The sequence below is a fragment of the Hippocampus comes genome, unplaced genomic scaffold (genome assembly GCF_001891065.2).
Source record: "Hippocampus comes isolate QL1 unplaced genomic scaffold, H_comes_QL1_v1.1 scaffold98, whole genome shotgun sequence".
In the NCBI taxonomy this organism is placed as follows: Eukaryota; Metazoa; Chordata; class Actinopteri; order Syngnathiformes; family Syngnathidae; genus Hippocampus; species Hippocampus comes.
The window spans coordinates 567256-592754 of record NW_017804832.1 but is presented as its reverse complement, the minus strand read 5'-3'; the positions used below and the strand labels follow the sequence as shown (position 1 = coordinate 592754).

At 44.4% G+C, this 25499-nt stretch overlaps 1 protein-coding gene across 5 annotated transcripts in view; it reads right to left on the bottom strand.

The window, feature by feature from the left end:
- cep112 (centrosomal protein 112) overlaps window positions 1-25499 on the bottom strand; it is a 144344-nt gene that overhangs the window by 5051 nt on the left and 113794 nt on the right. For 3 of the 5 annotated variants that reach the window (XM_019868675.1, XM_019868666.1, XM_019868682.1), the window contains 4 exons: window positions 14336-14425; window positions 5574-5675; window positions 3945-4009; window positions 2741-2794 (listed from right to left, as the gene is read on the bottom strand). In XM_019868675.1, coding sequence (XP_019724234.1) covers window positions 2741-2794; window positions 3945-4009; window positions 5574-5675; window positions 14336-14425 — 311 coding nt within the window. Of the gene's footprint in view, window positions 1-1544; window positions 2795-3944; window positions 4010-5573; window positions 5676-14335; window positions 14426-25499 lie in introns of those variants that run through there. The other 2 variants (XM_019868700.1, XM_019868691.1) reach the window with 2 other exon arrangements.

The window sequence follows — 25499 nt, the reverse complement described above, 5'->3', positions numbered from 1 at the left end:
ACTTTTTCCTGTAATAACATGTTTCCCAATCTCCATAGGCATTTATTTAAAGAAGGCTTCTCTTTTGAGAGGAGACCTTTTATAGAAATCTATAACATAAATCTCTAGAAATGCTCATGTCAGGGCGGGACTAGTGTGGAAACTTGTCTGGCTGACAGAATTGAAGGCATTTGGACAATGCCAAAATAACGTACTTTTTTTTTTTTCATGTTTGTCTACTACAGAGGTGTTTATGTGGAAGGAGGCATCTATTTGAAGGGAGGTTTTGAATTTGTAGGAATGCTTAAGTAAAGCGTGAAACTAGCTACACTCCTGCCAGTCAAACAGTTCCCAGATGATCTTTTTTGTGTTGCTCAACGGCAGAGGTGTTTATTTGGGGGGCGAGTCAATTTCAGAGGAGGCTTTTTTGTTTTTTTTTTTGGTTGGATATTTTTCTGTAACGGTTCAACTAGCTGTGTGGCTGTCAGTGAAATTCTTGGTAGGCATTGCCAAAACATAACTTTTTTTCAGTTTCTAACTGCAGATGTGTTTATTTGAGGGGAGGCCTTTATTTACAAGGATTAAAAAAAAACTTATCGTGTGGTTATTTGATTGGTTTACAGCAGGGGTGTCAAGCACATTTTTGTCGCGGGCCACATAGTTATGGTTTCCCTTGGAGGGCTGTTATGAATTTTGGGAAACCATATAAATGTTTCATCACACAGCGCACAAGAAATTGATAGATAACTAGTTTTAAAATCAGAAGTCAAGAATAATGACTGTTATTGTGGATTACATATGACAATTTGAAATTTTGGTTCAGACTTTAGCAAGCATCATGGAACTTGACATGCTTGATTTGCTTTCGCGGGCCACATATAATGATGTGGCGGGCCAGATCTGGCCCCCGGGCCTTGACTTTGACACCTGTGGTATACAGAATTGTAGCCATTCAAAAACTGCCCTAATATTGACGTCTTTCCGTAGAGCTTCTTTCCCACCTGCAGAAGTGATTATTTGACGGAGATGTCTATTTAGCGTTGAGTCTTTTATCGGTGGAAATCCTTGTTTAAGAATGTAGCGAAATGTGCTGCTGTTAGGTGAGGCATTTAATTGGCACCTTTATTTGTACAAAATGCTCGGGTAACAGACACAAGTCCTCAGTGATGAATTGTGGCATGGCATCAATTTGAATTTGAACTATTTGAGGAAGGAGGGTCTCACGTTTTGATTCTGATGGTTACCTGCAAGCCAGGCACTTGCAGTAAATTACCAAATAAGGTTCCTTGCCTGATAAGCGCAAGCTACGACGGCTTCTTGTAAAACGGTCGAAAATGTGGAGGGTCATGTTCAGGTCATGCTAAAGAAAAAGGCCTTAACGTTTACATTCCTCTTTCTCAGATGACATTTTTTTTTTTTGCTCTCATCCCTCACTGAGAAGGCAGCAGAATGAAGGCCGTCACATAAATAAAGGCAGGTGTCAGGTTTCATTTGGAGACGGGCGAGCAGGTCTCGCACACACGCGCACATGTGGTGTAGGTGAAGAAAAAAACAAGGCCGTCATGTTCTTTGAAAAATACATTTTACAAGACAGAAAGTATGGACGGAATGTATGGAAGGCAAAACTTGGCTACCAGTTACACCAGATACCAGCACCAGCAAGTTCAATGCAAAAGAGCACGACGCTTCCAAAACCTCCACACTCCCATGTAAAGAAGTTATTAGGAAAATAAAATCAAAGACAAAATGACCCCCCCACCAAAAAACAAAAACAAAATAAAAAAAAAAAACATGGAAATGAAGCAATGTCTTTTATTTAGAAAAATGAGATACATAAATGACACATTCCCACAAAATATGTTTCATAACAATAAAAATAATACAGAAGTACTCGAAATGTAGTTGGATCCAAATTGAGAGATGCTTAAAAAAATACAAATGATGATAAATTGAATTTTAAAAAATACATTTAAAAAGTATTTAAATAAAAAGTTAAAAAGTGTAAAAAAAAAAAAAGCACAAAATCTCAATTACCATTCTTTACAACATATTTATAAAAAAGGGTTATTTTTAGCTGTAGTTTACAGTGGGAACTTCACTGGATCCTACAGAGAGGCGATTGCTGTATTTCGCAAATAATTGATGCTTATTATAAATGCCTTAGAAAGGCCCCCCCCAAAGAAAAAAAAACTATTCAAGTTTCATTAAAAATGGGGTATAGGTATGAAAACCATATAAGAATGCTGAAGCACAAATATGTGGGCTTCCACCGTATACAGTAATACAAGCAAATATAATAATAATAATAATAATAATAATACCATAATTGCCTTTGTCCAGATCATGTTGATCCGCAAAGGTTGAATTGACTGAATATTAAATTTGCAGTGGATTAATTTTTCATACCCGGAGATGACATTAGCTTCATCGCAGGCATACTAGGAAGCTAATGTCAAGGCTATCGAAACCGCTCGTTTTCAATAACGTGAGCTCAATTTCAAAACATGATCTATCTTAACTTCACCAAAACTGATCAATGATCTGATTTTGGCCCATGTCAAGGTTTCACGTGTTTATGTAAATGTCCGGACTCTTGTACTTGTTCCCATTTGATTGTAGCAGTGTCGCTAATATTGAGGCTAATTAGTGTGTCACATCAAAACAAAAGGCGCCAAGTACTTCCGACACTTCTTACAAGACGTAAAACCAAGTGTGCGCTATGGCAGATGTAGTGGAAACGCTCGGTACGATCAATGCTCACATCTGATTGGTGGTCTCTGTGTCTCTTGAGCGGCTGTCCCACGCTTGAGGTGACCTGGACACAAAGAGCAGCAAAAATCAACATCATGCCATCAAACATCAGTTAAGAACGTCACCATGGGGGTGGACACATGCTTTCATCTGACTGATGTCTCCTTTGAGACTTGTCAACATCTGACCCACTTTTTCGAAGCGAGGTGGACCAGGAAGACGGATTAAAAAATATATACCACATTGGCCCGACTATAAGACGGCCCTGTGCAATCACATTCGTAAATGAATGGCTTCTGGTTTATGAAATGTAAATGACATCATAACTTCTCCTCAGCTGCCGGTTAACCTGGCCGATCTTCGACCCACTTTTCTCCAGATTGTCGCTACGTTTCTCCATTTTCTGTTATCTCTTCTATTATTTTCTTCTTTTCTTTCTTAACGCTATTTTTTATTTTTCTTCTTCGTGCTACCGCTATTTTTATTTTTATTCTTCGTGACAGGGGTTCACGTTGGCCTGCGGAGTCAAGTTCAGCATTTGCTTCAATGATATCTTGCGCCATCTAGCGTCGTGAATGGGTATAATGTCTAGACCCCGAATATAAGACGACCCCACTTTTTCAGTCTTATTTCAATGCAAAAAAACACCGTCTTATATTCGGGCCAATACGGTATATATATTTCATGGTATATACATCCAGATGGGATAAACAACATGGGACAGCACAACATTGCTTTGAAGCGCCTTGTGCCACAAATACTACCAGAAAGTGGTCCCTTGACTTACAAGTTGGATTTGTCCGGTGACTAAGCTCATTAGAGGTGATGACGGAACCAAGCGTCACTTGTAGAAGCTCGCGTTTAACTCCCTAGGTGGCAGTATTGAGCCAGCTGTCGGGATCTCACACCGTAATGAAAACCTGACACGCTTGATCCAAAAAGCAACCTTGAAATCTATGTGGTGAGCATTTTTTTTTTTGTTTTACTCCACATTTTCATTCTCCACAGACATTCAACATGACGACGAAATGGGAATGATGTAGTGGACTATGCTAGGAGGCACCAGCGAGACCATTTTGTTTCAATCTCAAATACTACTTTCAAAACCCTCCCAAAACTGTGACGACACAATGAACAACACTTGATATTATTCTGGACGAGATTCCAAATCACACAATTCCCAGGCAATCCCAAGTCCAAAACTAAATACTAACCTCTTGTTGCGATATGCATCCAGTCCTTCCTGTAGGAAGTTGGCCCTCCTCTGAAGGAAATTTACCTGCAACGGGAATACGTGTTATCAACCATAGAGAAAAAAGTTTTATCGATATGACGGCTTTGGATGGGTTGTGTTTTTTGCTGGAGAAGAGCTGGAGTTGGGGGGAGTCGGTGGGGGAGTAAGTTTAGCAGGCTTGGTGGATAAAAGGCTCGGTTGTTGAGTCCAGGGGTGCCAGGACAAAAGGGTCGGGGGTCATGAGATGAGGCCGCAGGGGTGAAGGCACAAGGGAACGGCGGGGAAGGTTATGAGGCAGGTTCGCCGAGGTGAGGACGTGACATGCTGCCGGCCTTTTGTTGAGCTGCAAAGCGGGGTGCGGGTTTATTTATCAAGTGTCTGGGCTAAAGTGAAAATAAACCCCGGCTACGTTTACAGGCCGGCACGGAGACGCTGGCGCAGCATCAGCCCGCCCCCTAAAGAATCTGTATTGTTCTGACTGGAACATTCCTTTCTGAGATGAGGCGGCAGGGGTGAGTTCGGGGAGGCATCGGGAAAAGATCGAGCATCAAACACCGGCGATGAGCTCCAAGGCCTTCGGATTCTAATTCGTCAAATCCCCATTGAAATGACTTGAAATACAGATTCCGGTATTTGGCGGAATCCAATTCCATGTGCCACAGCGTAATGTACTGTATGAAGAAGTGCTGCATTCATGAGTGAAAAAAAACTCGTATTGTCTTTACGGGAGTTCACCTTGAGGCTTTTTTCAATCCCCTACCCTAACTGGAGTCGCCATGGTAACAAAATGCATACTCGCCATTGACCCAGCTGTATATCACGGAGCAACTTCCCTTCCTTTCACGCTTGTATGGCAATCCGCGCACTCATCCATTCATTGCTTATCCTCACATCAAGAATGTTAAAATGTCCCTTCAAACATGACCCGTAAAGCGATGAAAGGTTTGACAGTGATCCCGCAACGGACAGAGATATACTTTCGGTGGCATCCCATTTAATAGACGTTGACAGAGCTGAAAACGAGATCTTAGCCAAATTCGGTGAGTTAAGGACAGCGTGAAATGGTAACGCTCACGTTCCGTCATGTTATGTAAATGTTGACCACATCAAAGCGCAAACATGCCCGCATCGGTTTCGATGCGCAATCCCGCACGTGTTAAAGAAGGCACAATCGTGCGCGAGCACGCCGCAGATATGCGAAGCATTCTGCCAGCTGCAAGACACGGCGAATTGTGGGATTTGGTTTTTGGCCGGCGAAAAAAGGCTGGCGATGCCCCCGCATTGAACGCTTTTTTTTTTTTTTTTTTTTTTAAATTCGCGTGTGTACATTTTGCAACATTTCTTTCCACTGCATGGATTACCTGTCAATTACGCACTTGCTGGAAGTCTGGGGAGGGCGGTTGCGTTCAAAGCGCCTGAAAGATAATTTCTTTCCTGACATTTGGGAGCGGCGCAATTCCGATGTGAAAATATCAGATTCTTCGTGTATTTTTATTTATTTATTTATTTAGCCTTGACGCATATGCAAACGCAATCAAAATGGTGCCCCGGTCAGCCTCAAAAGGGTAAACAAGCGTATGTGAATGCAAACAACAAACAAAGCGGCCACCTGAGCTTTGAGTGACGTGATGGTGTCCTCCAGTTCCTGTCTGAGCTCGGCGGGCAGCAGACCTTTCATCTTCTCCTCGTACTCCTGACGCAGTGTGGTGACCTGACGAAGGAGGCGTGGCAGAGCATATGAAAAAAAAACAGCGGCTACAAAAGTCTCTTGGTCATCGAGGACATCGGGGGACAGAACTTCATTTTCATACAAAATGGTACGTTTGTTTACAAGCCGATTCAGCGTGGGCCGATTGGTCATGGCTGCGCTCCAATCTGGGGCAGGTTTACAATAGTTGGGAACTTTTCATGAGAGGCTTTATTTCGTTTCAAATTTTGTTGTTGTTGTTGTTGTTTTTTTTTTTTTCAAAGTGAGGAATCTTCCAGCAACGCACACCAGGCATTCCCGACCCTATTCGTAGCTCACAGTGCTTCCCTCCCTCGTCAGAATCCCTTCACATCACCGCAGGGGGTCCCGCACAAGCCAGCACGACACCCCCTGCCGGCTGCTCACGTCTGGCGTCACTAACTCGATGCCACGGAGCATTTACACAACAGAACGCATCAGTGTGGCGACGGCGGCGGCGGCTCTCTGGCAAGTTTTCTCGCAACCTCTCCGCCGGGGGAGGAACTGGAGGAAGTCTGTCTGGGGCTAAATTACATGCCGACCAAACCAGAGTCTGATTATAGAAGCTGAGAAAGGCTTTCTAACCGACAAGCACACATGAATGGAAAGCTTGCCGGGGTTCGCATATAGCAGCAGTGCGCGCAAACACAGGGTTTGAGCTATAAAAGAATCTGCGGCGTGAATCCAGTTGCTGAGTCAGGAATTTTTTTTTTTCCTTTTCCAATTAAGAGCGCAAGTCTGACGTGTGACATGAATGGAGCACCTGCCATGGCAAATTCCTGTAGGTGGAATTGCCAAGTGTCCCGATACTTTCGCCCATATGGCCTGCACTGGTACCTTGACTTGCCAAGTTTAATATCGAATCAACATTTCCCGTTGAAACGAATTGAAATTCTACATAAGCAGAGCTCTAAAAATGAGGGGGTGAATCTCAACTCGCCGTGTCCATTACAAAGGCGAGAAATGACGACACGTTGGAAGTTGGACACGTTGAGGCACGTTTATGAACAGAGTTAAGGGTTGATGGCGGAACGCCTGTGTTGTGATCGTGAGAAAAAGTGTGAGAATAAATTGTTCTGTCCTCAGTGTTCCACTGTTGTGGCCCCTCTCTGTTCTGTTTTTGGTTGCCTTTCCCTTAATTCAGTGTGGGTTGGGCGTCTCCCCAATCATTGCACCTGTCTCTCTGACACACCTGCCAGTCTTCACCTCATCAGCCACACTCACCCCTGCAGCGTAAAGGGACACCCGTTGGAAGTTTGTCAGCTATCTTCCCTGCCGCCTCGTTGTTTACGCTCAGCATTCCCGTACACCTTGGTTTGGTTTCTCTGACTGCCTTTGGTTCCTGCCTTCTTGAACTGTCCCTCTTCCCGACAATAAACCACGACTGAGTTCATTGTGTCTGCCTGTGGCTACGATGCTTGTCTTAAACTAAGCCGAATAAAAAGATGGCAAAGGTAAAGAGATTTTGGTCTCTTTATAATCACTTTAGCTAAACCCCGGTGGAACGAAAAAAGACGTCGTGGACAAGACAGCTATTGTTTGTCGAAAAATATATATTTGGATCGAAAAGAGAGAAAAACATACAGACGACAGTAAAACGTGTCCGTCCGACCTCGAGCATCGTGTCTACTCAACTGGCTAACTTAGCTGTTGTCGTGGCTAGGCTAGCTTAGCTGTTGTCGTAGATCAAAGCTCTTTGATGTGTAACGTCCGTTGCGTCAGCACTGATTGGTTGAAGCCAAAAGACGCGCCCGTGCGTACATGTCCGCGCTGACGCACGCACAGCAGAGAGCAGCCGACTATAGACTGCTGAGTCGCGCCTCGCTCGAGTGGCGTCGCTACAGTGCCCCCCTCCTGGATCCAAAGTCGGCGTAGGCGACGAAGGAAGGAAATCGTAGGAATGACGGAATGATCAGAATAGCCGATAGGAGGGGAAGCGGTTAGGGAAGCATAATCGTCACCCGCTGCGCGTTGTTTGGCTTGATGAAGACACCAGACACGATTTCAGTGGCGGAGTGCTGGGCGAACGGGACATCGAAGATCGAACTCGCGCTGATGCACGCACAGCGGAGAGCAGCGGACTATTGACTGCTGAGTCGCGCTTCGCTCGAGTGGCGTCGCTACAAAGGCCACGTTAAAATAAATAAATAAATAAATAACTGATGTGCTGATTAGCCTTGCCGCTCGAGTGGCGTCGCTACAAAGGCCACGTTAAAAAAATAAATAAATAACTGATGTGCTGATTAGCCTTGGGGTGAGTTAGCGTAGCGATAGAGGGCTCCGTCCTTTTAGCAATTACCCACAATGCACTACGGGCGGCCATATTGGAGGGCTGTTATAAACAAGCCAACGTGTATGGCCCTCTATAGCAAAACGCCAAGTGGCTGTTCTGCTGAACACACGGCCCATTTTTTCCATTTTTGGTCAGAAACTGGAGGTTTGGCGCTTACTTTGTCACAAACTACTTGCAAGATCAGTCAAAATGCTTGGCAATATAATTCTCAACGTCAGAGGTCTGATTTGAAAATGGATAGAAGTGGATGAATAAAATGAATGAATGAAAAATAGCACTGTATGGAATAAAGCATAATGAAACTAAAAAGAATGGACAGAAAGTTTTTTTTTTTTTTTTTAAGTCTAATTACTGTGTTGAACAGACCTTAACCTTGCGACAGCTCGCAGCTCAAAAATCTGCACGGATGGGGCCCCCCAAAAGTCCTGAGTGTAATTGTGTTAAGTGGTCACAATGACAGCAAAAATCCACCTTTCATCAGTCACATCTTTCAAGTGAAGAGCGCATGAGTGAAAAAGATTGCCTTTCCCCCCCTCGAAATCATTTTCCTGTTGTGGATTTAACTGATTGTTCTGGCTTTGGCTAATTAATCTTGGCGGGCACAATACGAGGGATTGGGAAGCACTTCAAAGCGGACCCCTACTCTAAATGATCCCGACATAAAGCAGCTCACTCAAGTCGCTTTTTCCACACTCGGCTCAGCTCAGTTTGGGAAAGTGGGGGCCGACTTGTACGAACTATTCTGATGATACCAGTCATCGATACTAAAAAAAAAAAAAAAAATCTGACATCAAGTAAGTTCTCCTCGGCAGTTTATACCATACTGCTATACAGTGGCAGTCTGACACAGCCGCGAATCATGAACTGCGTCAGAATAGAAACGTCTGTTTTTCTGGCGTTGTTTTCAATGAAATTTCATATCAAAAGTGCAAGGAGTATCGGTACTCGGTATCAGTGAATTCACAAAAAGTGAATACCCTTACTGGTATCAGGGCTGAAAAAAAGGGCCATCCAACATCCCTAATTTTGTGCTTGGACTGACAACTATTTGGAGCTGTTCATAATTCCCTCTGCCTTTTCAAGCCTATGAGAACAGCTGAAGTTTATTTGGAGTTGGTGTCCGCTGGCTCCCTTTAATCAAGAGTTTTGAGTGGTTGACATTGAAAACAGCCACAGCCCCAGTTGTGTGTGTGTGTGTGTGTGTGTGTGTGCACACTATTTGCAGTGGATTATTTTAGATTATTATTTTTTTTATTTAGCTCAACCTCATTTTACATCAAAATCCTGGCCTTTAAACGGGGTGTGTAGACTTTTGATATCCATTCTCCGCATGATTGTCAGTATATCCAGATTCTCAGTATATCTGGCTAAAGCGAAAAATAAGATGGAGAAAGCAGCTTATTTTTTTTAAATAGCAGCACTGCTGCAGCGGAACCATATGCTATGCTAACAGAGGCTAACGAGGATGCTTTGCGGTGAATGTTGGACTTTTCTTGAACCTCGCACCACACAAACATGACAGTAAACTGATGGGGAAGTTTGTCATCGCAAATATTTTCCTTTACATATTTTGAATGCCAGATGAGATGTTTTATTGGATGTTTTATTGAATGACAAGAGGGTGTTGTGTCAGGAAAGGTTTTCATTTTTAGGTCGGACTTCCCCGATCCCCGGCAAGCTTCGATGTGGCTGTTTTTCGCATGATCTTTCCTTCACAAAGCAATTGAACGACAAGCGCCACCTCCAAGAGTCAAATTGAAACACCATTGCGAGAAATACAACAAAGCCACTGTCACGGTTTCCTTCCTTGCAAGTCATAATGATGACGTTAGCTCGGATTTTGTGAGTAAATCTGACTCGAAATATGCACGTCTGCGTGCAAGCGTCGCTCGTTTTGTAATTCCTGCCATTGTTCTTCTGCCAATCAATAATAACCACCGCTGTGCGCAACTGTAACCAAAACAACTATGCCGCCTTTGGTACCATCATATAATTAATATGATTGCTGCTCTTGGTAGACAGTTATGATAACAAGCACTCGGCACAAAAGAAACAACCAACCTTATTTGACGTACTCCATAAAAATGTCCATAAAAATTTATTTACCATCATCCATTCATCCAAGATAACTTTCTTCACCAAATAAATGACGTTCAACACATACCAAACCGAACCAGAAACCATGACAACCGAACTGTGATATGAATTATTCCTAGTGAGTATTCAAAGGGGAAGGTATAATTTTGCTCTTTTGTGCCATGAATGTACAGTCGATGTTGGCGATAAGACTGGTGACTATTAACGTGGACGTGTCCAGGGGTGCCCAACTCCGGTCCTTGAAGGGCCCCCATCCTGCATGTTTTAGATCAGGGGTGTCAAACTCAATTTAGTCGCGGGCCAATTTGGAGTTACGTCTTCCCTCGGAGGGCCATTATGACAATGAAACCACAAAATTATTACTTGTAGACAACAAATTAATATATTACTAGTTTTGAAATTAGTCAATTATAATAGTTTGTTCAATTTTTGTTCAAGTGAGTGTAAACTGGGTAACAAAATTATTGCGAAATCTCAACGTTATTTATTAAACATGACAATTTCACATTTTGGGACCGATTTTAGCAGGTTGACACACATGATTTGCTTTCGCGGGCCACATAAAACGACCTGGCGGGCCTGATCTGGTCCCCGGGCCTTGAGTTTGACACCTGTGTTTTAGATGTTTCCCTCCTCCGACACACCTGACTCACATGATTGGCTCATCAGCAAGCTCTAACAAAAGCCTGATCAAGATCCTGTGTTGGAGAAAGGAAAAACATCGCAAAGCTGCTGGATCGGGGCCCCTGGAGGACCGAAGTTGCCCAACCCTGGACTCGACGAAACCGCGCTTGTGAAAAATCAAGAGCAACTTTTGGTGTATCATGACAAGACTTTTGGATCAAGGCAAAGCAAGACGTGTGATGCCATTCCCTGAAGCTGTCAACTCCACGATTTCGACGGCAGCCCTTTTTCAAACGTAGCTAAAGTTCCTGATCAAGTGTGCGATTGCTATTGTTTTGAAGACTGCTCTGACGAGCGCCAGTCATATCCCCCGCTCAGCCATCCGGAAATTACAACATTTCATCTAAATATAGTCCTCAGATGGTGGTGCCCCGTCGGTACTGTCACGCGCCATGTTTTTTTTTTTTTTTTTTTTTGACAGCTGCCAGCGGAAAGGAACAAGCCCGCAACACTTTCAACGTTCAAGTGAAGTTTGTCACGTCGTCGGGAAGGTTGATGTATGCTAATGAAGGTGTGTCTAAGTCGTTGCCAGGAAGACATTTTTGCGACACGGGTGACAAAGAACCTTGTCGGGAACAAGGTGGTACATCAAAAATGACGCCACTCACAAAGTTTGCACCTCCGCATACTATGAGTCGGTAACGTGAGTTCACCGAGCCGTGATTTGAAAGCCGCCTTGCTGAAAGAACTTCAGAAGTAAAAAATATGAAAATGCCGCTTCAGATCTGGCTGAGGGTGTGGGAAACGAACAAGGTGCTTCCCAAATTTTATTGAGGCAAGGCTGGGTGCCTTTGACATGAGAAGAATCTCACGGTGCAGATGTTACAGTCATTAGAAACCTTCAAACAACTGCGACTTTAACACGCGTGGTTCAGCAACACATACAAAGAGAGTTTGGGGAACAAGAAGTATCCAACCATCCATCCATCCATCCATCCATTTTCCATTCCACTTTATGCTCACAAGGGTCGCGGGGGATGCTGGAGCCTATCCTAGCCGTCTTTGGGCAGTAGGCGGGGGACACCCTGAACTGGTTGCCAGCCATTCGCAGGGCACACAGAGACGAACAACCATTCATGCTCACACTCACACTGAGGGACAATTTTTTGAGTGTTCAATCAGCCTGCCATGCATGTTTTTGGAATGTGGGAGGAAACCGGAGTATCTGGAGAAAACCCACGAAGGCAAGGGGAGAACATGTAAACTCCACACAGGGAGGCCGGAGCTGGAATTGAACCTGGTACCTCTGCACTGCGAAGCCGACGTGCTAACCACTGGAGCACCGGGTCGCCAACAAGAAGTATTTCAACGGAAAAAAAAAAAAAAAAAATTGGTATTGTATGATGCTTACGGTCAGCAATTTTTAATTCGGACTTGCCTGTCTGTGTATTGTAAAAGCCCATCAAAAAGAATCACCTCAAAGTATGTGAACGGGGTACAAGACCAAGGCTGCCAGAAGTCTTGATGGGACCGTCTTCAAGGGGTCCGAAAACAGAATGAGCCGCCACTTTATGTGCAAAGTCTGCACCTAAGACCCACTTTTAACCTCTTGCGCATCCGATTCAAAAGACGCGATATCGTTGTGTGGCGTTCATTATAAAGCAACCACAGAAATCAAGTGAGACACATTTTAATGTGGCGAGGCCTGTTTCGCACCGAGCAGCGGTGACGTTTTCGGCGACAATGACAAGTGAAGGTTGGCCACCAAAACAAAGAGAAAAAGACTTTCGAGAGACAAGGCAGCTCTGGTGGCCAAACAAAAGAAAACAACATCAGAAACATTTTCCCTGAAGACATGCAGTTGCAAGAAAGTTTGAGATGGATGCACATTTCTCACTTCCCACAGTGCATAGCAGCTCCTTTGCAAGACAACAACAGTGGGCAATGAAATGAAGAGAGACAGAAGTCAGAACTGACACCATCAGAAAGCACCATTCCTATTTTTATGACATCACAATTTCATTTCGTTTCAATATTCGTGACCACTTGCATTGCAGCCTTGCTGCCCACACGGCCAGACGCCGTTCCGACGAGAGGAGCATCCATGATGCCACGCGTGGCGTTGACAAACGTGGGCGTGATTGTTTTCGACTTCATTCCGAAGGCTACGAATTGTAACCAAAACTGTCACTGAGACAATAAGCGTATGTTCGGAGGCAACACTTTCTTTGCCCCTCTGCCCAGAAATAACAAAGACTTTCCTCAAGAATTATTTCGCCGTTTCAGAAATGCCTCACAAACTCTGAAGTGCCACGTTTGCCTCAGCCAATTGAGTGGAGACGTTTAACAAGCGTCGTGAGAATTTGACATTTCACGCCTTCACGTACTAATAAACAAAAGTATATGCACCATGCGCCAGATAAATGGATCGATCATTTCGATAGCGATTGACGTCTCCTGAATTTTTTTTTCCTAGAGCATCAGCTTTTCAAGATAAGATAACCTTTATTTGTCCCACACTGGGGAAAAATGCAGTCTACAGCAGCAAAATTGGGGTGGGGGGGTTCATTGCCCAAAATAAATGTTTCAGAAAAGAACTGTACACAGTTCAATATAAGTGCAATATAAAATATAGCATTAGCAATATATTTGTCGAATAAATTTGAGATATTTTCATTTTTTTTTGTTCTTTGGATTGCCCTACAAAAGCTTGCAGAATGCGAATTTTACCAGGCGTCGTCTTTATAGCTATGATGCTTCTGGAAAAAAAAGAAATAAAAATGTCCACCTGTTGCGAAACCCAACTCTTATTTTATAAATATGACCTTTCTCGCAGTCTTCTGCATCCGACTAAAATTCACAAATGCAAACATGAAAAGCGTCCCTGAGATTAAAAAAAATATATAGCATGATTAGCACTCGTCATTCTTCCCAAATCGGAAGAGGGGACACTCTCCCTTCCTTTGTGCAAATTTGTGACGACGCAGACAAGTGAGGTGTGTGACCAGTGTATGAAGTGTGTACAAGGGTCAATGGGCAGATCAGAGGTCGTGGTGGTGGTGGTGCTGGGGGGGGGGCAGACGACGACGGGTTGGGTAGGTCGGCGAGAATGAATGCCTAACGGGCGACAATGAAGAGCCCTCCTGTGCGAGTATAGTCATTAGCGCTATCTTCTCAGTGTGTCAAGGTCAAAACGCAGCCTGATTACAGGGCATTCTCGAGTGTGTGTGTGTGTGCGTGTGTGTGTGAGAGCACACAGGCTTCCCTCTGAACACAGGCCGCGGTGGCGTTCTTGGCCCTAGGCGCTCTCTCTCTCCCTTGAAGCCAAATCTTCAAGAATATTGGGAAATGCGTGAGGGGGCATTTCTTTGGCCGGGAAATGGAGAATGACGGTGGAGTCACGGGGGATCGGAGGCTATTGGTGTGGAAACCAAGAAGGGAGAATTTGTTCCGTGTGTCTTGTGTAACCTTCTGTAGTGTCTGCTAAGGATAGCGACTGCTGGGACGTTAAATAAGAAGCGTGACGATGTGACAGGAGTGCGTCGGGCGGCGGGTGACGCAATGTTAAGCCGGAGCGACTGACGCGGAGGCCTCGCGTGAAGAAAGGCAGATGAGGGGAGCGTCTGATTACCTTCTCTTCGCTCTCCAGCTCTTTGCCGAGCAGCGCCTTCTCCGAGCTGCGCAGCTGCCTCTGTAGACTTTCCACCTTCTCCCGCAGAGCCTGCGGGAAGGCAGAAGACAAGTCAGCGCTGTCGGCAGGCTGATGGAACATCAGCTCCAGATGTGCGCGTGTCTGTGTGGCGCAACGTGGAGCTGACGCAGGATGAGGCTATGTCGGCGCGATATGAACCAGGCTGCTGACTGAGACAATGACAAAAATGGTTGGACATGGAGCTCCCGATGCACAATTGGGATTTAGTCAAAATCCTTCCTTGAGGCCCCTGTTTTTGCTCCCGTGCGAGTCACCGAATTGCCGCTGAACAGTGCCGCAGATGGAAGAGTCATTCCAAAATGGGCACGAAAAACTGAAACACATTTACCCTTCTGTAAACAAGAAACACTTTATAAATAATAATACCCACGTAGACATTATCTCACCAAATGTAATAACAATGAATAACACTAATTAAAGATTCATAATAGGCTACATTATGTTTTTCCGAACAAAATTGTTTCTGGTTTTAAATATACAAGACCCAGCAGCAAGCAACAAGCCCTACAGATACAAAAAACGTATTTTTCACGCGCACCGTATTAAAAGGCGCATGTGTCAATTACGGGTGCTATTTCTGTATTTCATACATACACAAGACGCACCACATTATTGTACGCAGGCATGGTAAAATGTATGTTAACTTAAAAAAGTACGCTAGCATGAATGCACGCTAGCGTATGTTTTTAAAAAGGCAACGGGAGCAAAACGGAATTAGGTTGTACTTCATTCATGTATTTAACAATTGACTAATGATATTTTTGGATCAATCCTTACAATCAAATCATTTAAAGTCCTCATCTTTTGTATCCGAAATGAACAGCTTGATACGTTCTCTATAGAACACGCTAGGTTCCCTCGCGTCATTGTCAGAGTCAGTCTCGTTGCTGTGCGGCTCCTCAGAAACGTTCCCGGCTTTTTTCGAAAGCTCGAACAATAGTGCAAGCAGACACCGGAATTATGGCAAGCTCTGAGTTCATTAGTTTTTTCACAGCGGCCGTGAGATGGCAACACATGAAGGCACAAATCAGCAGGGACGCTAAGGCGTGGAAAATAAAACATCCGGTCTCGGAGCGTAAGGTAGCCTGCTTTTCCTTGTGGTCCGCCGTTAAGTCCTTGCCCGGATGGATAGTTGGCGCCGTTTCATAAAATGAAAGTACGATGACGGACCTCCTTGAAAATGTTCGATTTTAATTCCTTCTGCAAGCATTTTTGCCCTCAGTCGAATGATGACTGTAGAGACGCGTCTCCCGGCTGTTCTTTGACTGTGAATCCGTTACCCGTGTTGGTCTTCCAACTCGGGCCGCCTCGCCTTGTTTCCGCAGAAACTCAGCTTCGTCTTCTTGAATTGGCGAAGCTCGTTTTCCTGCTTCCTCCACTTGCGAACTATGGATTCGTTTATCTTCGTAACTGATCGCTTGAAGTTTGAACTGTTTCGTTGCCATGTGTCTTCATAGGTGCCATTTTCTGCGTTCCGAAGTTGTTGTTCTTAGCGTCCTCTTTCACGTTCACCCTTCCCCTTTCACATCCACATGCCGTCCTCAGTTATGTCCGCCTTTGCTCTATATATTCCGCTCACGAAATATTCCTCTGTATAGCGTGTCTGCATGACATCAAACAGTCAAGTGGCGCGCTCACCAAAGTCACACAGCAACATTCAGAGATTTCGGAACTCGGTGCATAGATTAGATGCCTCGTCCATTTTGTAGAAAACGTAAGACTTTGAACTCAGTCACTCCCAAAGACGTTTTTAAACGTCTTTTCAGACTTGGTCCAGAATTGGCTGGTACTGGATGAGTTTTAAGTGCGCCCTATGGTCGTGACAATACGGTATATAGAGATTGTGTTTTGAGAGAAGACTTAACTATATTTATTATTTTGTATGAATATGGGGGAACAAAGCAAAGGAGAGAGTCTCAGTCGCCTAAATGTCATCCGCTTCTTCCTTGACAGCCCCGCCATGTTTTTGTGGTTCAATTAAAAGATAAAACAAAGTCTATTGCATGCAGAGCCTCAAAAAAAAAAAAACGCAAAAACCTTTTCCTGTTACAGCATGGCGGCAGATGTGTGCTGCTCAATGGCTTGGTGTTGGGCTATTCTCCCATCAGCAGATATTCCTGACACAGTTGCTTGTGTGAAGATGTTGGTTTTGTTGTTTGTTGAGCTTTTCGCGTGCGCAATTACAGGCTGCTCTCGAGTGATTTGGGTGTGTATTGGCAGGAGACGCTTGCTGTTTTCTGTTCTCGTCGGAACGCCGTTTACTGCGGTCAGATAAGACCCCTCCCCTAAACAGAAGCATCGATACAGGAATTGGAAGTGGAGGTAGGCGGGGGGAGGAAAGGCATCTCCGTTGCAGCTAGATGAGCTTGAACGCAACAAGGTTGGAACCGTCCTGTATTTAATTGCCTAATAGGATAATAGCTGTCAAAGAAAGGCAGAAACAAAGCAAGTGATCAAACCCAATTGCTTCCTCTGTGTTGACGGGTAATAATTATATCATAAAAGTAATTACGGCAAAGCTGACCTCATTACGTTCTTTTTAAAGACGAGGGCAGAGACTTTCTCACTCTGGAGGATTAGCCAACTTTCCGAGACGCCGCGAAGCCGATCATTAATGGGATTGTTATAGATTGATATTTGAGAGGCAATAAAAGCGAGGCATCATCTCGCATTGGTTCCAAGAGCTAAGTTGATTACATTCCCCAACTGGGCGGCGGCTTCAATCATTTTGGCTCGTCCGAAATTCCGACAAGGAGAAGAGAAAAAGAACGAGAGAGGAAAGAAAGTCAATAACGCACAGTTGTGTGAATGGAAAGAATGGTGCAGTTTGTGCGTGAAACACAGAACCAGATGTTTGGAGCGCACATGTGGACACTTCATCTTTGATTATTCTGGTTGAAAAGCAGAGAGTGACAGGTGCACATGTGCGCTGCACGCACGTAGCAGCGCCAAGCGTGTGTCTCAGGGTGGAGCGGGCTGGGGCGGGGGCACCCCAGCTTCAATAACCTCTGCGTGTGTCTTGCCCCTGTTGGAGTTGAGTGAACAAGCCAGGTGTGAGTTGATTTCTGGTGCGCCCCGGGGGGCCGAGGTGAGACGCATGAGCGGCAAATGCTCAAGCCATCGCGCTCACACAAATCACACGGAAGTGTGCGTTTTGGGCTTCGGGGATGGAGCTCTCTTCAAAACGACCGTGCGGCTTCCGATCCACGAAATTGAAGAGTTGACAGACGAGGGTTGACTTCCAAGTTGGTCTAATTTCCAAACGATTTTCCATATTTCAACGTAAACGCGGCAGGCAATTCCGATCTAACGTTTGAATATCCCTGTTAGGCAGTCAATCTCACTACATCGAGAGAGATTTGCTGGATGTAACTCGTTCGCTTGAAAACTTGAACTTACTGTTGTGCTTTCTGAAACATTCCGAAGAACCATTTTACATGTGCGTAAGCGGACGGAGTGGGTCACATTAACCCTTTCATGCACCCTGAAAACCTGATAACATGATAAGCTGTCCACTGTAGTAAGTATCCTCCTAAAAAAAAAAAAAAAAATACTCAGCCGAGTACCAGTATCATGACCAATATTAAATCAGAGCAGCGTAGTTCAGAACAAGAGAGGTTGGAGTGCTGAAATTTGATTTAACCCTTTCGGTGACTACAGTGGACAGCTTATCATGTTCTACATAAAGCAACAAAAAAAATAAAGTGACTTAAGATTCAATTAGAATCTATTGAATGAGAAATGTGAAGACAAATTTTCACCTAAAGAAATATTTAAAAACTAAGGGTTCTTAAAATGAAATGCAAACGTCTCGAAGTTCAATACAGGCGCTCCCCGCTTTACGAACTTTCGTGTTGCGAACAACGGTACATACGAACATTTTTGCGGATACAGGTATGTCGAAAAATGTTCTCGGACAGAGATGCTGTCAGTTAGATTTTGTATTGCGCGCCTTTTTCCGAGTACTGTAGTACTTCTTTCCACCACTAATACCGACGTGAGGCGCTGTGAGAGGAGGAGGAGGAGGAGGAGGAAACGCCTGTCCCCATGAAGAAGTTCGAGACGGAACTCTCTCCCCCTCCATCATCTCCTGAAGCCTTCGAGTACATCTTCCAAAAGTAAGTTAAGCTTCATTTTATTATACTTATATAAACCTTAAACATACGTATATAAGCCTTAAACATGCATTCCATACAAAATATAGCACTGAAGCAACTTACGTACGAATTCAGCCAACGAACGATCCTTCGGAACGTATCTCGTTCGTTAGCTGGGGAGCGTCTGTACAACTCAATGGTGCCTCGGTGGTGATTCTTTCGCTAACCACTAGAGGGCGCTTGCATAATAACTAAATAAAATTCAAAGCAAAAAAACACTCAAATCTCTGAAAACGGCAGTGTTTTTTAAGCATCCCTGTACCCTGGTGACATTTCGTTGTGTTTTTACAGTGGTACAAATAAAATGTGTATTTGACTGACATTTAAAGAGTTGAACTGAGCAGCCATTTCATGTCCTGGGGCTATAATTTCCCTCTTTGCCATCACTTAAAAAAACAAAAAACAAGAACACAATTGTTCATCTCGCTGAATATTTGGAGCGGATGATTCCACAATTTTAAGTTCCAGCACCAAAATGTCCAATGCTTAAGCCGTTTGACTTTGGTTCTGCTGTACTTGGTTAAAAAGGAAAACCACAAACAGGCGGCACATTTGTTGTGAGTCATACTTTGTCAAGGCCAGAGTCAAACTTCACATGACAGTTTCTGTTTCCATGCGCCATCGCTGTCTTTTGATCATGAAAAACACACACACACACACACACACACACACACACACACACGCACACGCACACGCACACACACGCGCGCGCGCGCGCACACACATTGTGCCTGCTGTCCTTCCTCCCAAGCAGTGGAGAGTGAAAAACACATTGAGATTCATTTCCAGATCAACAGACCTCATTTAAAAAAAAAAAAATTAAAAAAAAGGAGCTGCTGTTCGCCGGCTTGATCCTATTAATCAGGCTCCTTTGCAGACGGTCGCGATCCTGGCGCATCGCTGCCCACATCGCTACAAGCGTTGCTGTCGATTTCATCATTCGACTTTGTTTATCGTCAACCAAAGCTTGCCTTTCGCTGGGAAAAAAACAAGCGAGCGGCTTGACATGCTTAGTTCGTATGTTTCCGTACGTAACCGACGCATTCCTTTCCAGAAAAATACACTCCAAACCAACAATCTCGTGAGACTTCAACCCATTCCATTTTTTAGTGATGATGAAAACAAAACCTGAAATAATTGCAACGTGGCAAAGTGTACATCCATCCATCCATCCATTTTCTGAACTGCTTAATCCTCACAAGGGTCGCAGGGGGTGCTGGAGCCAATCCCAGCCGTCTTCGGGCAGTAGGCAGGGGACACCTTGAACCGGTTGCCAGCCAATCGCAGGGCACACACAGATGAACAACCATCCGCCCTCACGCTTGTATAATAGTGTATCATATGCATAGTCTACAACCCTCATTCAGTACCAGCCAATTCTGGACCAAGTCTGAAAAGACGTTTAATAACGTCTTTGGGAGTGAATGAGTTAAGAAAGACGATCTAAAAATACAGTACTTTTATAAAATGTCATCACGGCAAAAGTCGCGCGAAGCAAATGACAATCTGCTCTCACCTGCTGCCTACGCTGGATAAATAAAGGTTAATTAAATAATTGGCAGCAGTTCTCAACTGTTGTCACCCTTGGACTCGCACTGTACCATTGTTCCAAAGTTGCCATCCACTTTAATACCAGTTAAGAAGAATCTTTTCTTTGGTCTAAATATAACCCCGAAAACAAACAACCCCTTTCATTTAACACTTTCATGCACTCTGTAACCTGATAACATGATAAGCTGTCCACTGTAGTAACCGCTGTCCCTGAAAGGGTTAAATATACACATGACGTTTGGGAATTTTTGGCGCTTTAGTTGAGTCATATAGCATTTGGAAAACTCAAAAGATGTTTTTTTACCCCACTGTTGTTGTCACTGGTCTTGGTACAGCCCATGTTTGAGGTCAATCAGGTTCAGCCTTTAGGACTGGGCAATGTAAATGTGCAAAAATGGGCCCAAAAATAAAGACATTTTTAGCTCACTTTCCTGTTTTTTTTACATTTTTGATTTCACATTTTAGGATATGGCTTCGGTCTGCCCAGTGGTCGACTGGTTAGCGCATCGGCCTCACAATGCCGAGGTGCAGTGATCGATTGTGCAGTGTTCTGACCTTCCTGTGTGGAGTTTACATTTTCTTCCCGTGCGTGCGTGGGGTTTCTCCAGGTACTCTGGTTCCCTCCCACATTCCATAAACATGCGTGGCCGGTTAATGGAACACACTCAATTGTCTCTAGGTGTGAATGTGAGCGCAAATGGATGTTTGCGTATGTGTGCCCTGCAATTGGCTGTCAACCAGCTCAGGGTGTGCCCCACCTACTGTCCGCAGACAGCTGGGATTAGGCTCCGGCACGCCCCATGACCCTTGTGATGATAAGCGGATCCGAAAATGGATAGATGGATGGATGGGGATGGCTTTCACTGACTTTTGTGCACGTCTAGGGTGCTTACACGCGCCTCACAATTTCCATCGACCTAGCCCAGTGGTTCTTAACCAGGGTTCAATCGAACCCCAGGGGTTCGGTGAATCATTCTCAGGGGTTCGACGGAGCCTCTGCCATGGAGGTTAAGGCACACCCGACTCAACATGTCAATTAGTTATAACACGCCCGCTTGGCCATCACTGGCTGCAGATGATCACATGACATTGCTTGACCAATCAGTGCAGCGGGAAATTTAGTTCGCTCAGTAGTCAACATGTGAATGTTGTGATAGTACGTGGTATGATTTAAAATAACATATTTTAATACATGCTATGTCGAGCAAAAAAAAAAGAAAGTGGTCGGACGAATATGTACAACATGGATTCACCTGCATCACGGACCGTGATGGGACTCAGCGTCCTATCTGCATGATTTGTCAAGCCAAGTTGAGCAACTGTCGTCTCGCACCGGCAAAACTGAAGGAACACTTTTGTTGTTAATAAATGTTTTTTTAAATGTCTTGAATTTGTAAAAAAAAAAAAAAAAAAAATCACATTTTATTTTTTCAAAAATGAAGGGTTCGATGAATATGCATATGAACTGGTTGGGTTCGGTACCGCTAATAAGTTTAAGAACCACTGCCCAGCCCAAACATCCTGGGAAAGGGCTCCTTTAATTAAACCTCCGTAGAACAATTTTGTTTTGGGGGTGGGGCTGGGGTGTGTGTAATTGTTTATGATCACATCACTTTTTTTGCCAGGCCCGATGTGTGGGTAAAGTATGGTGAGTTTTTGTTCATGTTTAGGCCATCAGCATAATAATAATAATAATAATAATTTCCACGAAAATAACAGGGACTTTGACACAGAACTTTTTTTTTAGTGGCTGTCTGCGACCCACTTCGGGTTCCTCTCGCTCACTCTCTCTCTCCCCTAATCAACGAGCGCTCAGTGGACATCACTTTCGATACGAGCTTCCAGGAAGAGGTTCCACATTAAATGCAACATATTTTTTTTCCCCACTTCACTGGAGTGGTACTGACCTCAAATCAAAAAATGACCGAGCGGCAGTTTATATCTTGAATTTTTTTTCAATGAGGTCACTCACATGTCACTTTACAAACGAAAAGAAGCAGGCGTTGGAAAGAATGGCACTTCATAGTCAGCTGCGTTCATCGGAAAGCTCGTCCCCTCCCAAGGCACCTCAAGAATGTTCCGATGTTACCTGAAACATTGTCTTTACCGTTCACAAATGTTCTATGATTACTACCATTACAATCCTTTTCTTTGTGAAAACATGTCATGTCATCAGTGCGCGGAAATGCATCTCAGGCCACATAAAAAAAAAAAGAGTTAACAACCAGGTGCAGCAGCGCAAAACTCCCCGTTTCGCCAGTTTTACAACCTTCGCATGGCAGTTGCGTGGGCGGGAGTACAACCTCGTCGTTGCACAAAGCCTTTTCGCCAAACTTCAAATCCTGCGGCACATCAAACAAAAGGCGGCAGCTTTAAGGCGTCGTTTTCCATGTCACGTCAAGTGAAATGTGACTGACAGCTTGTAAACATTGACGCCGCCTGAAGACATTTTTTGGCGCGGATGTTGCCAAAGGACCGTTTTTTTTTTTGGTTTGTTTTTTTTTTTTTTTTTATGGGTGGAAAGAAGCCATTGAACGCGAATTCCGGGGCTCGAACTTTTACCAACTCCTTCTAGTGAATTCCACCCAATGAGGTTCTGTGAAAAGCATAGGTGAAAATTAAAAAAAAAAAAATCAAAAAATTTTGTTGATGGGAAAAGAGCAACGTTATCATGGAAACCCATTCAACCATTCTTCAAACTGAAACAAAAGACCACAGTACTTTTCAGGTGTGGTTTTTCCATCTCATAAAATGTGACAAGGTGACAGAACAGCTTGTAAATATTGCCGGCGCCCAAAGAGATCTGCACAGATGATGCTGAAGAAGCGTTTTTTATCTGAATTTCAGGGGCCGGGGTGTGCTGGCGTAAGAACAAGACAGATGAGTTTTGACGGCCACGTTATGATGCTTCGTTTTCAAGCCACGCCTTAAAACAACTTCAACTTTTTATAGCCAGTAAAGTTATTTTTATGGTACTTAAAAAAGAGATTATTAAAAAAAAACACACAATACAATAAAAACCAGGCAGACAGTTTAGCATAGTTGCCTGAAAAAAATACCATCTGCTATTCAGCCATATTGTTTTGAAGCGAAATTGAAGCTGCGTCCAAATTCGTAGGCTGCGTTCTCCGAAGGACCCAAGCTGGGGTCCTTTGAAGGCTCCTTCCCATCAGAATCAAAATTAACGTTATTGGCCTAGTACAGGGGTGGCCAACCAGTCAGAGACTAAGAGCCAATTTTTTTACTGTGTTACTGCAAAGAGCCACATCATACCCTTCCACGCGCAAGCGAAAGCTAAAGACACAAACACACAAATCTTTTTTTTCCATTTACTCCTCCCCCCCCTTGCGGTCGACTTGGGACCAGTTCGATTGCGTTCGACGTATTGGGCACCTCTGCCTTAAAATCAGAGGTAATTTGCTGACTAGCTTAGCGCCGTTGTTTGCGCATGAGCGGTGATGCAGTCATCTGATTGGTTGCCCTCTATGTCAATCAAGTAACGGGATTGATGATAGGCTGACGTACTGTAGTACGTTCTGTGTATTTAGCGCCTTTGTTTGAATGGCATCGCCACTGCTGAGGCGTTTTCAACGCTTGTCGTGTGAAAGCCTGGGAGCCGCATTGAACCAGCCAAAGAGCCGCATGCGGCGCGCGAGCCGCGGGTTGGCCACCACTGGCCTAATATGTAGAACACACGGGGAATTTGTCTCTGGTAGTACAGGCTGCATTCGTATCATCATAAACGAGGACACAACAAATAAGTATGTAATGTCAATGTACCGTTGTGCGGTGGTACCACCCAATGACAGCAGTGAGACAATGTGCAAAGTATCAAGCAGAGCGAAAGTGATCAGTGGTAGAATACAATACTATCACAGTTGTGCAGTTGGTGCCAGTAGCAGTATTTGTAGTCCAACGTGTGCAACTGTGCAGATGTCCTTGAGCGCTTTAAAGTGCTTGGTGCTGTGGAATATAGACCAGTGACAGTGGTTCAAATGAGTGCAGATCTGGACCTACAATGATTATAGCGGTAATGCTGTTCCACAGGGTTGTGCACAATTGCCAAGAGCCACTATACAGGTAGATTTGGGTTGCTGTTTAGGGAGTTAATGGCTAGAGGGAAGAAGCTGTTTGAGTGTCTGCTGGATTTGGTGCGTATGGATCGGTAGCGCTTGCCTGAGGGGAGTATGTGGAAAAGGTGGTGGGCAGGGTGCGGGAGGTCCAGTAGGATTTTCCGTGCCCTTGTCTTGGTTCTTGCGGTGTGCAAGTCCTCAAGAGTGGGTAGGGCGGTAGCCACCGTGGACCACATAAACTGGTACAAGAGAAGAAGTATTGAAGTGTCGGGCGGAATGTAGGCCAGGAAAGTTTGCTCCGAAGTAGCGTTTGCTCAGGGCCCATCTCCACACAGGTTAAGTCACAAAGTTTCTGGTAAAATGAGTGGCACTGAGCGACTGACGGCTACCTCCCGACCAATCCCACTCAGTGCGCGGACCGTTTTTCAACTAGTAACCGCTGTGTCACGTCACGATGCCAGATGAATAAATCAACTTGGGAGTTGGAAGGAAACTGTGCAGAGTATCCGGTGGGACCCTAAACCCAACACGGATCCCTGTTGTACCGGAAGACGACGAGCAAGCGTGACGGGCCAACAACAACGCCCCCGCCCTCGGGCCCCCGAGGCCACAACATCTTTACAATAAAACCCACTTGTGATTCCCGCAACTGTGACACAGCATTTTTTTGGAAGGTCTTCTGGGAAGCCAGACTTTCTAGTGGGCCTTGGTGGTGTCACGTTTTGTCTCTCATGTGGCTTCTGTATTTATGCTCTTCAAACACATCTCTGAGGGTTGAAGTCATTACAATAATAGGGACTAATCGGGACTCAAAATCGGTCCCTTGATGAATCATGTAAAGACGGTGGAAATGTTTAGCCGCAACGGCAGACAGGCGTGATAGATAGTCATGGTGTACACGGCAAAAACACCCACAGATCATATTCAGTCCAATAAAAGACACATAAAAAAGATCAGAAGAACACACTATAGATACTACTAAATGTGTTGTGTCTGTTTCCATAGCAACCTTTCCCAAAAACGCAGCCGAGTTTCGTTTTTTTTTAAACGTGTATTGTGTTTTGTTTTTATAATCATGGAATTACTGATTTCACACTGACATGAAAGTCACGAATGTTTAAATGTTTTTTAAAATTCAATCTACGTGTGTCCGTGACTGCGTGTGTGTGTGTGTGTGTGTGTGTGTGTGGAGGGTTGTGGTTAAGTGTGTCCAGATGCTCCCTAAGCGATACGGCCTTTATCTGCCATGCAGGATCTTTCTGAAAAAGCCCGGGAAGAGGCAGGAGGATCTGATTTCCTCAG